The 14269-nt window shown below is 37.6% G+C and overlaps 1 protein-coding gene across 4 annotated transcripts in view; it reads left to right on the top strand.

The window, feature by feature from the left end:
- Positions 1-14269, top strand: part of Cd99l2 (CD99 molecule like 2) — an 85304-nt gene that overhangs the window by 46786 nt on the left and 24249 nt on the right. For 3 of the 4 annotated variants that reach the window (XM_059250065.1, XM_059250063.1, XM_059250066.1), the window contains exons 2-4: positions 1064-1126; positions 1980-2048; positions 7888-7962. In XM_059250065.1, the coding sequence (XP_059106048.1) occupies positions 1064-1126; positions 1980-2048; positions 7888-7962 (207 nt within the window). The remainder of the gene's footprint in view (positions 1-1063; positions 1127-1979; positions 2049-7887; positions 7963-14269) is intronic. The other variant, XM_059250064.1, reaches the window with a different exon arrangement.

Here is a 14269-nt window from a genome sequence, read left to right as displayed (position 1 = left end):
GCAGCTCATGTCATCACATGCATTTTTCTCCAGGATTGCTGGGGATCCAAACTTGTGTCCTTATACTCATACAAAAGGCACTCCATCCACTGAGCCATCTTTTCATTTTTCTGGTTTCTGTTTTGTTTATTTTCATTCTGAACTTATTTTTTTTAACCGTTTGCTATGTTTGGCTTTTCCTTTGTCTTACTTTCTAGCTTTCTGAGGAGTAACATGAGACCATGTGAGATCATTGCCTGTTTTGATGGAGACTTTCCTGTAGGACTGCTTTCAGTTTGAGCGTATCATGCTTCCATTTTCCTTTGTCTCAAGAAACTGTTTGATTTCCCTCTTGACTTTTTTCTTTGACTTATTAATTGTCGAGAAGAGTGATGTTTAATTTCTATGTATTTGTGAGTTCCTCAAGCTTTTTCTCACTATTTAGTTTTATTGTCATGCTATTGTAGTCAGAAAAGATATTTGTTATGATTCTAGTCTTCTACAATCACTGATGGGATGTACGTTGTGTATTAATGCACAATCTGTAATATTCTTTGTGTGTTCATTTGCAAAGAATGTCTGTAAATTCTTGCAAAACCCAGCATTTCCTTGATCTGATTAGATCATCTATTTGGTGATGGAAGCTATTACTGTATTATAGTGTCTAGTCCTATCTATTAATGACTGCCTTATATATTTGGGTGCTCTGATGATGGACACATATATATCACAAGCACTTTGCCTTTTTGATGAATTAGCCATTTTGCATTATCTAATGATCTGTTTCTTTGTACCATGCTGAAGTGTTTGACTTCTGGCCTATTTTTTCTGATGTAAGTATAGATACTTTAGCTTTCTTTTGTTTTCCATTTGCATTCCCATCCTCCTTTATTAAATAGCAAAGACCATGTCAAGAGTATATTTTAGAGTGCACCTCAATGGTGAAATACTTGTCCAGTGCATTCTAGGTTCTAGGTTCAGTTCTCAGAGACACAAATAATAATAGTAAGGACAAAGAAAATATTTCAGTATTACTGTTTTCCTTAAAAACCACCTAAACTTAAAATTATCTTTTTATTTGTAGGATACGGAGACTTGGATGATTTTAATCTGGAGGATGCACTAAAAGAAACTTCCTCAGTAAAGCGTGAGTCAAGCAAACAACCATGAAAAGCAACCACTAGTGATCACTGTATTCCCTTTAGAAAAGCAGACACATGCAAGCAAATTAGTTGCATCTTTGTCTATCTGTTTGTTTTCTGTTACATGTGCAGGGCTTTTGTTGTAGAGCCATACATGTGTTATCTTCCTTTATCATTTAATGTATACTGAATAATGAGAGAATGTCTATCTGTCTTAGCTATTTTCCTGCTGTACAAAAAGAGAACTTTGACCTGTTATAGTTCTCTCATTTTTTTTTTTGTTTGAAACAGAGTCTTTCTCTAGCTGTCCTGAAATTCACTGTGCAGACCAGGCCATCTTTGAACTCACAAAGATCTGCTTGCCTCTGTCTCCTGAGTGCTGGAATTAAAGGCATGCAACACCACAGCTTGAACCTACATCATCTACAAAGTTATTTTCTCTTTTACTTTTATTTCATTTTAAGTGTGTATGGGTACATGAGGGAAGGTATGATATAGTCCAGAAAAAAGTTCAGATACTCTGGAGCTAGAGTTACAGATGGTTGAGAGCTGCCTGATATGGATTCTGGGAACCAAACTTGGGTCCTCTGCTAGAGCAACAGTAATTCTTAACCACTAAGCTATATTTCCAGCTCCAGAACCCATGTCATTTTATCATACTTCTCAGTGTGATTCCTTGGAGACCCTCACCTACAATGGCCTCACGGAATGACACCAAGGCTATTCTCCTCATGACATGTCTTCTGCAAGCCATAAAGCAGCACACACACACACACACACACACACACACACACACACACACACACACATACACACTACTTAATTTGCTCCTCTTGTTGTCCTCTATCCTCCCTTCAGAGAGATGGGACCACTTCAGCACCACAACTAGAAGGCCAGGAACAACAAGAGCTCCAGCAAATCCAGCAGGTAACAAGCTTGCCTAAAATGGGATGTGAGGACGGCAAGATTCCTCTGAGAAGGGAAGTGAGGCATCTGGGGCAATATCAGAATGATATATGTAGAGGTTTTATATATATATGAAAGCCAGCAAAAAATCCATCTGAATATTAGATTTATTTCAACAGAATACTGTCTGGTTGGTTATTATGCTGTATGTTAAGACAGGAAATTTACTTTATTGATTCTTTGGGTAATTGAGATGAATGCAGCCAGAATCCAGGTACAGAAGGAGGAAGAGGAGGGGAGTCCCACCTGACTGAAGCTACAAGCTAGCCCTGTAGCTTCCTGGTGGGGTCTGTTCTTATTAACTATAGTATAAACATGAGCTATTCATGGTCTGGCAGAAGGGGACAACCTCAAGCCATAGGAGAACTCTTGAATGGAGATGCTCAAACATTTTCTCTAAATTTTTGAAGATCTCAAGAGAATTTGTTTATGTGGGTCACATCTATAACTATTTCTCAGCTGAGAACTTAAAACTGAAAAACTGATATTAATCTAAAGAAAATAAAAAGCCATATGTATTGGCATATGTGGCAGACTTTTATGAGAAATAACTTTGCTTATAAGGTGAAAACACAATTTAGAGTAAAGAGTGACATTATGAGTTTCTGTAATGTCTGGCTTGAATAGGATCCACCTGGACTCTTTGTGCATGTCTGTGGTGCTTTGAGACAGGATCTTACTATTTAGCCCAGGATAGCATGGGACTCACTATATAGACCAGAACTCACTAGGTAGACCAGGCTGGCCTCAAACTCACAGAGATCTATCTGCCTGCCTCTGACCTACCCCTGACCTCCAGTGCTGGGATGTGGGGCATTTACCCAACCACCCCCACAGTTCCCCAGAGTTTTCTTGAGTGTGAGCAGCAGGAAATATTAGATAGAAGGATTTATTGCAGAGAATCTTGTGGAGATAAACAGATAGAAAATAAAGGATAGCCTCGAGAGGGCCTGGAACCTTTTCCAACGGCCCGACTGTCTCTGCCCCAGGGTTTTTATAGAGATGCCAAGGGGTGGAGCAAAAGACCTCCTCCCCCAGCACAGCCAAGTGCAGACCATCTCAGACACCTGCACTCAGGCCCGTGGTCCTAATCATCCTCTATGCGGACCTGCTGGGTAAAGCCACGAGGAACCCGAGAATGGGCTCCCACAGGTCCCCCTTTCTTAATATATAAAAAATAACTATTAATGGCTTACAGCAATCTCCATAGGTGTTACACCTCCCAATATGGGAGTAGAGGATGATAAAGATGGCATTTCTCTTTTGGATTAGGTCCAAGGTGACTACAGCAGTCTTAGCTGCCTCAAGCCCTTTCTAAACCAAAAACTCTTAAGGCGACTACAAACTTAAAGAATCCCTTAGCTTCATCATTACCATTAACAGGTTAACAAAATTATTGCTATACATAGTCACAATTCTCTCAATCTTACAACACAAAGCAAACTCTTAACAGAACCATTTGAATTAGCATATATGGTGCTATATATAGTTAACAATTTTCTCCGTCTTACAACTTTAACTTAATCATTTGAATTTTCTTGCTAACAGAACGTAGGAAAAACTTCGATTATTCACATCAAACTTAAATATTTCCTTAACTCCACAAAACCAGGGTGCATTAATACCAATAGATTAAACATAATTTCTGGCCGGGCGGTGGTGGCGCACGCCTTTAATCCCAGCACTCGGGAGGCAGAGCCAGGCGGATCTCTGTGAGTTCGAGGCCAGCCTGGGCTACCAAGTGAGTTCAAGGAAAGGCGCAAAGCTACACAGAGAAACCCTGTCTCGAAAAACCAAAAAAAAAAAAAACATAATTTCTGCAAACATACATTCAACCTTAATTCACTCATTACTCCTCCTTTTCTTTATAATTTTTTAAACAAAATCTCAAACCTAGTTAGAAAAAACCCAAACTTATACAATTCCTACAAACCCATATTGAAAAGCAATATTCTCAATCTAACCATTAATACTTTGAAAACTTTTAGCAAAACATCCAAAAGCAGTTTAATAAAACTCTTTACACACTTTAAAAGTAGTCTCTTAGTATACCCCATTTGCATTTCTTACTAACAAAACATGTCATTAATCCACTCAAAGAAAATATTTTTTAAATTAAATAGACTAAGGAATATTAACTCTCCCTTTTATAATTTTTTAAGCAGAATCTCAAGCCTAGTTATAAAACCCAAACTTCTGTTTAAACAGTTCCATTTGTAAAACAAAACCAGTTCCATAAGTAATTCCATTTTTACATAAACAGTTCCACAATACAATTCATGAATCACCAGTTAATAAAGCATATATGCATACACATCTTGACCCTAGGTAGAAACAATAAATTTCTTTATTTAAACAGTTCCATTTTTAACCAAATTCTAGACAACAGTTCCTAGGTCATTACTATAAGTAAACTCAAAATTGTCCCATTGCAATTAAATCTCTATTGTTCATTTCTTAAGTCCCAAAATTCAAATGATAAATTCTGGCACTAGCCTTCCAAATATGAAGAAATCCATAACCAAAATCTTTTTGCAGTTAACAATTTTAGTTCAAACAAGCATCTCTGCAACTTTTATTCTCAAGCCAGAGACCTTTTTAGACTAAAGATGTACATCACTATGCCAGGCTTCATCTGGATTCTTATATCTGCTTTCGTACTGTGCTGTAAGCTCCTGAGGTCCAGTGAAATATATGAAGAGAACCCAGGCTCACGTAGATATGCAGTAGAAAAAGGAAAGAGAACTTAATGTGGTTTGGGATCAGTTGAGACATTCTTCTTAGACAGGACACCAAAGCCCAAACAGTGGTTGTTTATCCCAGAATAAATGTGTGAAGTGTGAATCATATCTGTGATACATCCTTGCTAAGCTTCTTTGAGTCCCATTGGACTCTCCTGTTTTTTAAATGGATCTTCTGCCCATTCATGGTTTCATAACACCATGCACTGGTCACTTGGAAACATTGGTACCCTGACTAATACACAGTGCCCATACTTCACTATATTATATTTCAAAATCACATTGATTAATATTACCACCCACCCCACTGGGGAAAAAAAGCCTTTAGCAAGCCATATGAAGTGGCATATGCTGTAATTCCAGCCCTGTGGAGGCAGAGGCAGGGAGATCACTCAAAGTTTGAAGCTAATCTGGTCTGTATTGTAAATTCCAGGGTAGCCAAGTTTACATAGCAAGATTCCTTGTCAAAAAACAAAGAGTAAAGAAATATTCAAATAAATAAATCAATAGAACAAAAAATTAAAAATCAGCTAGCTGTTGAAAAGATGTTCATATCACAGTCACCAGTAAAGGTTTTTTGAAAATTCTGTATTTTGGTTTAAATTTCAAATTTTCTTATTGACAACAGATACTATCAAGGTGGAGGGGTGGTTCAGTACTTAAGAGCAGTGGCTGCTCTTTCAGGGGATGTGGCTTTGTGAGCACCCACAAGGCAACTCACAACTGGCTCCAGTTCCAAGGGATCCAGCTTCATGGTCCTGCAAGTGTTGCATAGATATGCATGCAGGCAGATCACTCAGACATAAAGTAAAATAATCAAATAAAACAGATACTATCTGGTTTGTGTTTAGGTGATAGAAAAGTCTATTCATTTGTAAGGAAATGTCTGATACATATTCAAGTTGGAGTAATAGTTGTTATTTAAATAAAATCTTTAGGTGTTACTTGGTTTATGTAATTCAAGGAAAACTATCTTCAGAGAAAAGTGGCTCATGCTGCTGAGAATTCGTAAATCTGTGACTTTGGGGTATTCTGCAAACCATTTAAACATACTTCTGTGTCAGAGAAAAGGTTTATTTTATTCATTTATTTTGTTGTTGTTGTTATTCATTTATTTTGAGACAGGGTCCCACTATGTAGCTCCAACTGCCCTGGAACATGCCATGTAGATCAGGCTGGCCTTGAAGTCACAGGGTCCAGCTGCCTATGCACCTAGTTGGCATTAAAAGTGTACACCATCACACCCAGGCCATACTTCAATAAAAATTATATTTCTACTTTTTTATAGTAATTTTTCAGCACTGCTAAACACACTACCCTAAATACATTTAGCAATTTAAAACAAAATTTAATTTTTCCTAAGTTTCCCTATGATGATTCTCAAATTTGTCTTTATCCAGTGTTTTAAAATTAAAATTTTACTTTCATTTGGCTTTGGCTTGGGAAAAATTTTACTTATTTCATTTTTTATAGTCTTACTATGTAGCCAAGGCTAGCCTCCAATTTGCCCCCTTCTCCCTCTGAGGTTAAGGCATGTGCCATTATACTTAATGCTAATAATTAATTTGCAGGTCATCATAGATTAAGGTCCATGTTCTCTTTACCCAGGTTTGGTTTGTGCATCTGCTGTTCTAGTTAGAAAGTACTCCATGATCCCAGGCTGGGAGGCGGTGGCGCATGCCTTTAATCCCAGCAATTGGGAGGCAGAGCCAGGTGGATCTCTGTGAGTTTGAGGCCAGCCTGGGCTACAGAGCGAGATCCAGGACAGCCACCAAAACTACACAGTGAAACCCTGTTTTGGAAAACCAAAAAAAAAAAAAAAAAAAAAAAAAAAAAAAAAAAAAGAAAGAAAGAAAGTACTCCATGATCCCATTGTACAACCATACCAGCCTTCCTTCAGTTCCGTCCTCCTTTCCCCATCTCTTCCCTAATTCCTTGCTGCCATTAATCTATTTTCCATTTTTTAAAAATATTTTTATTTTATAATTAACTTAATTTCACATATCAGCCATGGATTCCCCCATCCTACCTCCTCAGGGGAATAGGAAGAAGCAGAGTGCTAAAGAGGTCCCCAGAAATCCACAAAGTTACCTCCACTGTAGACTACTGGCAATGGTCGAGAGAGTGCCTGAGCTGACCTGCTCTGGTGATTGGATGGCCGAACACCCTAACTGTCATGATAGAACTATTTTCCATTTTTAAAATGTCATTTCAAGAAGGTTATGTAATTGTGATGAAAAAGTAGACAATCTTTTGGAATTGGCTTTTTTCATGTATCTTGATTCAGTTGGGATGCATCCAACTTGTTGGGTGGATCAGTAGTTTATTTTTATTGATGAAGACTTTTTCATAGTTTGGAGGTACCAAAGTTTGCATAGTGCTTTCTGTATGGAAGGATGTCTGAGTTTTTTCTATTTTGGGACTACTGTGAGTAAAGTTGCTGTGGAGTTTCTTGTGTGGCTGTATTTGTATGTATAAGCTTTCCTTTCTCCAGGAATCATGCCCAACAGTGTGATTGCTAGACCAGGTGGTATTTGCATACTTTTTTAAAAATAAGAAGTGGTTGATTCTTCAAGGAAGATTCTGTTAGTCTCCATTCCCTCTAGCATTCTGTGAGAGATCCAGTTTCTCTATGTTGTAGCCACCTTTGGGTATTTTCACTAGTTGGCATTCTAACCATTTTGGTGGCATTGTAGGTTTAACCTATGATTCACATGCTTATTTGTCCAACATATTTAAGTGGAGTGTTTGTTTATGCATTTTCCAGTTTTCAATTCACCTTATCTCATTATTTAAAATGATCAAATGAAACATGGGTATTGTTTCAACTTGTTTTTGAGCTAGGATTGCTGGCATAAACCACTACCTTTAATCCCAGCACTCAGGAGGCAGAGGAAGGTACATCTCTGTGAGTTTTAGGATAGTCTGGTCTACATAGTGAATTCCAGGACACAGTAAGATCCTATCTCAAAAATAAATTTTGTCAGGCTTGTTTTTTAATCTTGCACCCAGTTGTTAATCAGTTTGTTGTTTCCTTTGTGCTTTGTGGCTCTCTAAAGGAAGTAATTTTGGCTTGACTGATGCATTAAGTGATGGAAATGATGGGCGCCAGAAACCAAGTACAGGAGGAAGAGGTAAGTCCTAACTGGCTGAAACTACAGGCTAGCCCTGTAGCTCTCTGGTGGTTCTGTTTCTATAAATGTTCATTTTATTTTATTGGTTTATTTATAATTTGTGGTATTTATTTTTCATGTGTATAGGTATTTTTGCCTGCATGCATGTCTGTGCACTACATGCATTCAGTGCCTATAGAGGCCAGAAGAAGTCATTGGATCTTCTGGAACTGCAGTTACAGATGGTTGTGAGCCATCAAGTGGCTGCTGGGATTCAAATCCAGGCCCCCTGGAAGAGAAGTCAGTGCTCCTAACCATGGAATCACCTATCCAGCCCTGAGTCTGTCTTATTAATTATAACAGCCCTGTGTGCCACAGGAGAACTGTCAAACAGAGGCACTTAAACATTTTGGTCTTAATACTCCCTAAATTATTGAGGATCTCAAGTGATTTTGTGTGGACTATATCTATTGACATTTATTATGTAGAGCATAAAACCAAAAAGACTTCACTAATCAACTGAAAGTTAACACCAAAGAAGTGCACATGCTGGCTGTGGTGGCGCACAGCTTTAATCTCAGCACTCAGGAAGCAGAAGCAGGTGTATCTTTGTGAGTTCAAGACCAGCCTGGTCTATATAGTGAGTTCCAGGACAAATGAGTTGCATAGTGAGACCCTGTCAACAAATGCATATTATCATACTTTGGACTTTCTTACTGTTGAGTTTTAAGAAGTCTTTACATATTCTAGACATTAAATCTTACATATGTGGTTTCCTTCTATTCTTCATCTGACCTTTTTGTTCCATTAACAAAGTCTTCTCTGGAGCGAACAGTTCTAGGTTTGACTGATTATGCTTTTGCTGCCAGGTCTGAGAGCTAGAAACTCTTTGTGTATTACTAGGTCCCATAGATTTTCCTATCTTTTTTCTTTAAAAATCTTTTTATTTCCTGTGAACATCAAATTGTTCCAAATTGCTCATTTGTGCACAAGTCTATCTTTCTATTGAATTGCTTTTGAAACTTTGAAAAAAATCAATTGAAATATAACTCATTTTTGTGCACTTAGTGTATTTTGACACAGGGTCTTGCTGTATAGCTCTGTCTGACCTGGTACTTGGTACTTGTGGGATATATATATATACATATATCCCAGTGTGGCCTCAGAATCACAGGGATCTACTGCCTCAGCATCTCCAGGGCTGGGATTATAAACCCACCAGATCCTTTGTGTTGTATTTGGTGTTCTTGTGTTTTATTGATCTTGCATACTTATTCATAATAGATATATGTCTGCATTTTCTTATGATGTCTTTGTCAGGTTTTCGCATCAAAGTAATGCTGAGTAATATTGGTCTCATTGAATGGGTTTGAAAGTATTATCTTTTTGTATTTTCTGGGTGACTTGCTTCCCTTCTAATAAATGTTTTACATTTATTATTTGAAAATTATATGCATGTATACAATGTATCTTGATTATACCCTCCCCCATCCTCCCCTAAGTCCTCATAACATATCTCCCTCCCAACTCCCAAGTTTGTCCAATTAGTAGTGCATGGGTATGAGGCCATCCCCTGGGGCATGAACAACGTACCAGAAGCCACACTTCCAAAGAAAAGTGCTCCTTCCTCCCCAAACAGTCATCAATGGCCATTACCCTCTCAGATGTGGTAGTGGGTGACTTTTTGAAGCATTGGTCTTTATTCATAGTGTTTTATAGAATTCACCAATGAAGCCATATGATCCTTGGTTTTTCTTTATGTGAAGGTGTTTTGTCATTAATTCTATTTTTGTGTGTATGTGTATGTGTTCATGTGTGTGTAAGTGCACACCTGGGTATGTGGGAACATGCATGTGTGTGAAGGTCAGAGGACAATGTCAGCATCAGGATTACAAGTGCATACCACTGCACTGAGATTTTATGTGGATGATGGGGACCCAAATTCTTTTCCCCATACTTGCATAGGTAATTTCCCCAGGCCCTGGAAGATTTTTTGTTTGTTTTGTTTTATTTTTTGTTTTATGTCTATTCATATTTTGTTTCTTCCTGAGTCACTCTTAGTAGTTTGTGTCTTTTCTGAAATTTGTCCATTTTCAGACTATGTAGTTAATACTTTGACTAAACATTCCTTTAAAATCATTGGTATTTCTGTTAGGTCAGTAGTAATATCTTCTACTTCTAAATTTTAAAAAGATTTTGTTTTTATTTTAAATTTTATATATATACATATATATGTATATATATATATATATATATATATATATATATATATATATATATATACACATTTATGTGTGCACATGAGTGCAGAGGACAGAAGAGGGCATAAGATCCTCTGGAAGTGGAGTTACAGATGATTGTGAGCTGCTTAATGTGGGTGCTGGGAACCCAACTCAATTCCTCTGCAAGAGCAGTACATGTTCTTAACCACTATGCTGTCTTTCCAATCCCATTTCTAATTTTAATAGCAAACCATATCTCTTTTTTATTGAAAATAAGTTTTTCCCATACAATATATTTTCATCACAGTTTCCTCTGACATGTCTACTTTAAGATCCTCCTCACATCCTCACCCATCCAGCTCCATATCTTTTTTTTCTTTAGAAAATACGCAAATTAAAAGAAACAAACAAACCAGAATAAAACAAAAAATCCACCCTTCAAAAAAGCACAGTACACACACACACACACACACACACACACACACACACACACAGAAACAAAATCCATAAAAACACAAAAACAGAAACCATGATATACAAGCATAAGATCAGTAAGATAAAAAAATGACCAAACAATCAATATGAGACAAAAAACAAAACAACAACAGCAAAACCCACCAAAAACCTCCAAAATACCATTGAGTTTGTTTTATGTTGGCCATCTACTGCTGGTCAAGGGGCTTGTCCTGAAGTATTGTTTGTATACCCACTGATATCCCTCTTTAAAAAAATCTTTCAGTCTAGCTAAATAATTGTCCATTTTGTAGATCTTTAAAAACCCATCTTTGTTTCAGATATACTGTGTTTCTGATCTTTATTCTCTGTATTTCCACTCTTCATTTTCTTCCTTCTGCTACTTCTGTATTCAGTTTCTTTCCCTCAGTTTCCCAGGTGAAAGGTTAAGGTGTAGTGATTGTAGATCTTTCTTCTTTTTAATTAAAACATTTGTGGCAATGAATTTCCTTCTTAGGCATGGATGTGACAGTGACAATATCTTACTAGTTTTAGCTAGTTCTGGTTTTGTTTCATTCTTGTCAAAGTATGTCTTAACTTTTGGTTTCTTCTTTTATCTATTAGTTATTTTGCTTTCTTTTTCTTATCTTTTCTTCTTATTTATTTACTTGCAGCGCTAGGGATAGAATGCAGGTCTTTATATATAGTAGGGAAATAGTCTACCACTAAGCTATACCTCTAAACTTTCCTATTGTTTATTTGTGTGAATGTGTGTTTGTGGTATGGTGTATTTACATATTTATTTGGTTATGTGTAGATGACCGTGTGTGTGTGTGTGTGTGTGTGTGTGTGTGTGTGTGTGTGTGTGTGTACCTGCGTGCATGCATGTGCACCCCAGAGATTGATGCTTGGGGTCTTCCTTGATTGTTCTCCACCTTACTTTTGGGGACAGGCTCTCTCACTGAACCTAGAACTCATTAATTTGGTTAGGCTGGCTAGTTGCTTCAAAGGTTGTCCTACTTCCATCCTCTTAGTGATGGGGTTACAGATGAAGTGCTGCCACATCTGGCTTATACTTTTATTGTAAGCACTCTTGCTTTCTCTTTCTTGATTGATGTTAAAAATGCAGGGTAAGGCCCCAAACCAGAAAGTTATTGCTCTTAAGGTTAAGTAAGTTTTCTCTATTTCCACTGATCCTTTTGGTCTCTCCTATCTTATGAAAGATCAATTGTCCATGTCCTTTTTTAAATTTTCTTATTTTCTGTATTTGAAAAATGTTGGTGTGTGTGTGGTCCTGTGCTATGTTGAACTTAAAAGAGGACAAATCAGTGATTTCTGTCTATCTTAGTGGAGCAGATGGAGAGTTTTCTTCTTTCCTCCATTTTATTTCTTCTGTGATAGCGCTGTTAACATTTAGGGTCTTTCCTCCTTAGTTAATGTTCCTCAGAGATACGCTCACAGAAACACCAGGAAGTATGATTTACTCATTTCCTAAGTACTTCTTAATCCACTGAAGTTGACCATCAGGATTAACCATCATAGGTCCTATTTAGCTACATTCTTGTTTCAGTGTCTCCTACAAAGCAGCAAACCAGATGTTAGTTGGTGCCTGGGTGTCATTTGAAATCTGAAGTTCTGTGAGCTTCCTTTTGCTTCCCTGATAGGGATAATGACCACGTACCTTGTTGCTTAAACAAGAGAGATTTATCTTATAACCGTTGAGGTAAAAAATGCAGAATGAATATGATGGCCTTCAATAATCATACTAGCAGTGCTGCAATCCTTTTGTAGGCTCTATGGGAAAATTTGCTTCCTCCCCTTTTTGCCACCTACATTCTTTGGCTTATGGCTACTTCTTCTATCTTTAAAACCATGAATATGCCAGGGTTTTCTTTTTTCAGTTTGTCTCTTTTTGTGTATTTGCTTATAGCCCAGGCTGGTTTTAAACTCCTTATATAGTTCAGGCTGCCCTTGAACTCCTGATCCTCCTGAGTCTGCCTCTGAAGTATTGGGATTATAGGTGTGCCCTACCACACTTGACTTTTTAGGATCTTCTATGCATACAGTCCTGTTACCTACAGACACAGTTTAGCATCCTTCACATTTGGATGCTTTTTCTTGTTCTTGCTACTGTGTTGAATAGAATTGGTAGAGTGGGCATCATTGTCTTGTTCCTCGTGTTAGAAGAAAAGCTTTCAGTGTTGCACCTTTAACTGTGGTGTTACATGTTTCCTTAGCCTATGTTGCCTTCATTTGATTGAATTACATTACTTTTACTGTAGTTACTTTTCCAGTTGCTGTGAGAAAATACTCTGAGAAAAGCAACTTAAGGGAGGGTTATTTTTGCTCAGTTTGAGAGAGTATAGTCCATCATGATGGAGAAGACATAGCAGCAGGAGTGTGAGGTAGTCACATGCATCCACAGTTAGGAAGCAGAGTGAGATGACAACTTATGTTCAGCTCACTTCATGCTTTTTGCACAGTCTGGGATTGCTGCCCAAAGAATGGTGCCATCCACTGTGGGTGGTTCTTTTCAAGACAATTAAACTAGTCAAGATAATCCCTTACTGCATAGGCAGAGGCCTGTCTCACAGATGGTTCTAGAGCTCATCAAATTACCAACTGAAATTAACCACCATAACTTCTATAGCTAATGTGTTGAGAATTTTTATCAAAAAGCTGTTCAATTTTGCCAAATTCTCTTTCTATGCCTACTGAGATGATTGCATGATTTTTATGCTTCATACTTTTAATATTTATTGATTTAAGTTCTGTTGAACAATTCTCGTGTCCCAGGCATAAATCCAGTTTTGATCATGGTGTGTAATCTTTTAAATGTGCTGTTGAATTCTGTTAATTCAATTCTGTTAATTCTGCTAATGTTTCCCTCATGTTTTTTTACCTCTGTTCATGCAGGTTTTCTTGTTTGTGGCTTTCTTGTCTGGCTTTGGCATGAGGGTCATGCTGGTCTCAGGAAGTGAATTTAGAATTATTCCCCCCTCTTCAAATCTGCAAGAATTTGAGAAGGATTAGCTTTAATTTTTCTTTGAATTCTTCAAAGAATTCATTTTTATAGCCATCTGTTCCCCAGATATTTATTTGTTAGGTGTGGTAGTATCGTGTTCCCCAAAATATTGTGTACCCTAATAAACTTATCTAGGGTCAGAGAACAGAAAAGCCACCAGATACTTAGGATAGGCAGTGGTAGCACACACCTTTAATCCTAGCATTGTAGAGGCAGAATCCATGTGTTCAAGGATACAGCCAAGCATGGTGACTCACGCCTTTAATCCCAGAAAGCGAGCCTTTAATCCCAGGGAGTGGTGGTAGAAAGCAGAAAGGTATATGAAGCGTAAGGACCAGAAACTAGAAGCATTTGGCTGGTTAAGCTTTCAGGCTTTTGAGCAGCAGTTTAGCTGAGATTTATTCTGGATGAGGACACAGAGGCATCCAGTCTGAGGAAACAGGATCAGCTGAGAAGTTGGCCAGGTGAGGTTAGCTGTGGCTTGTTCTGTCTCTCTGATCTTCCAGTGTTCACCCCAATACCTGGCTCAGGTTTGTTTTTATTAATAAGAACTTTTAAGATTCCTGCTACAGTTAGGAGGTCTTGATTATTCAATTTTTAAATGATTATTCATCTGTTTATATTTTTA

This window comes from Peromyscus eremicus, chromosome X, assembly GCF_949786415.1.
Source record: "Peromyscus eremicus chromosome X, PerEre_H2_v1, whole genome shotgun sequence".
In the NCBI taxonomy this organism is placed as follows: Eukaryota; Metazoa; Chordata; class Mammalia; order Rodentia; family Cricetidae; genus Peromyscus; species Peromyscus eremicus.
The sequence above is the reverse complement of the archived record's forward strand: the minus strand, read 5'-3'. Positions and strand labels throughout refer to the sequence as shown.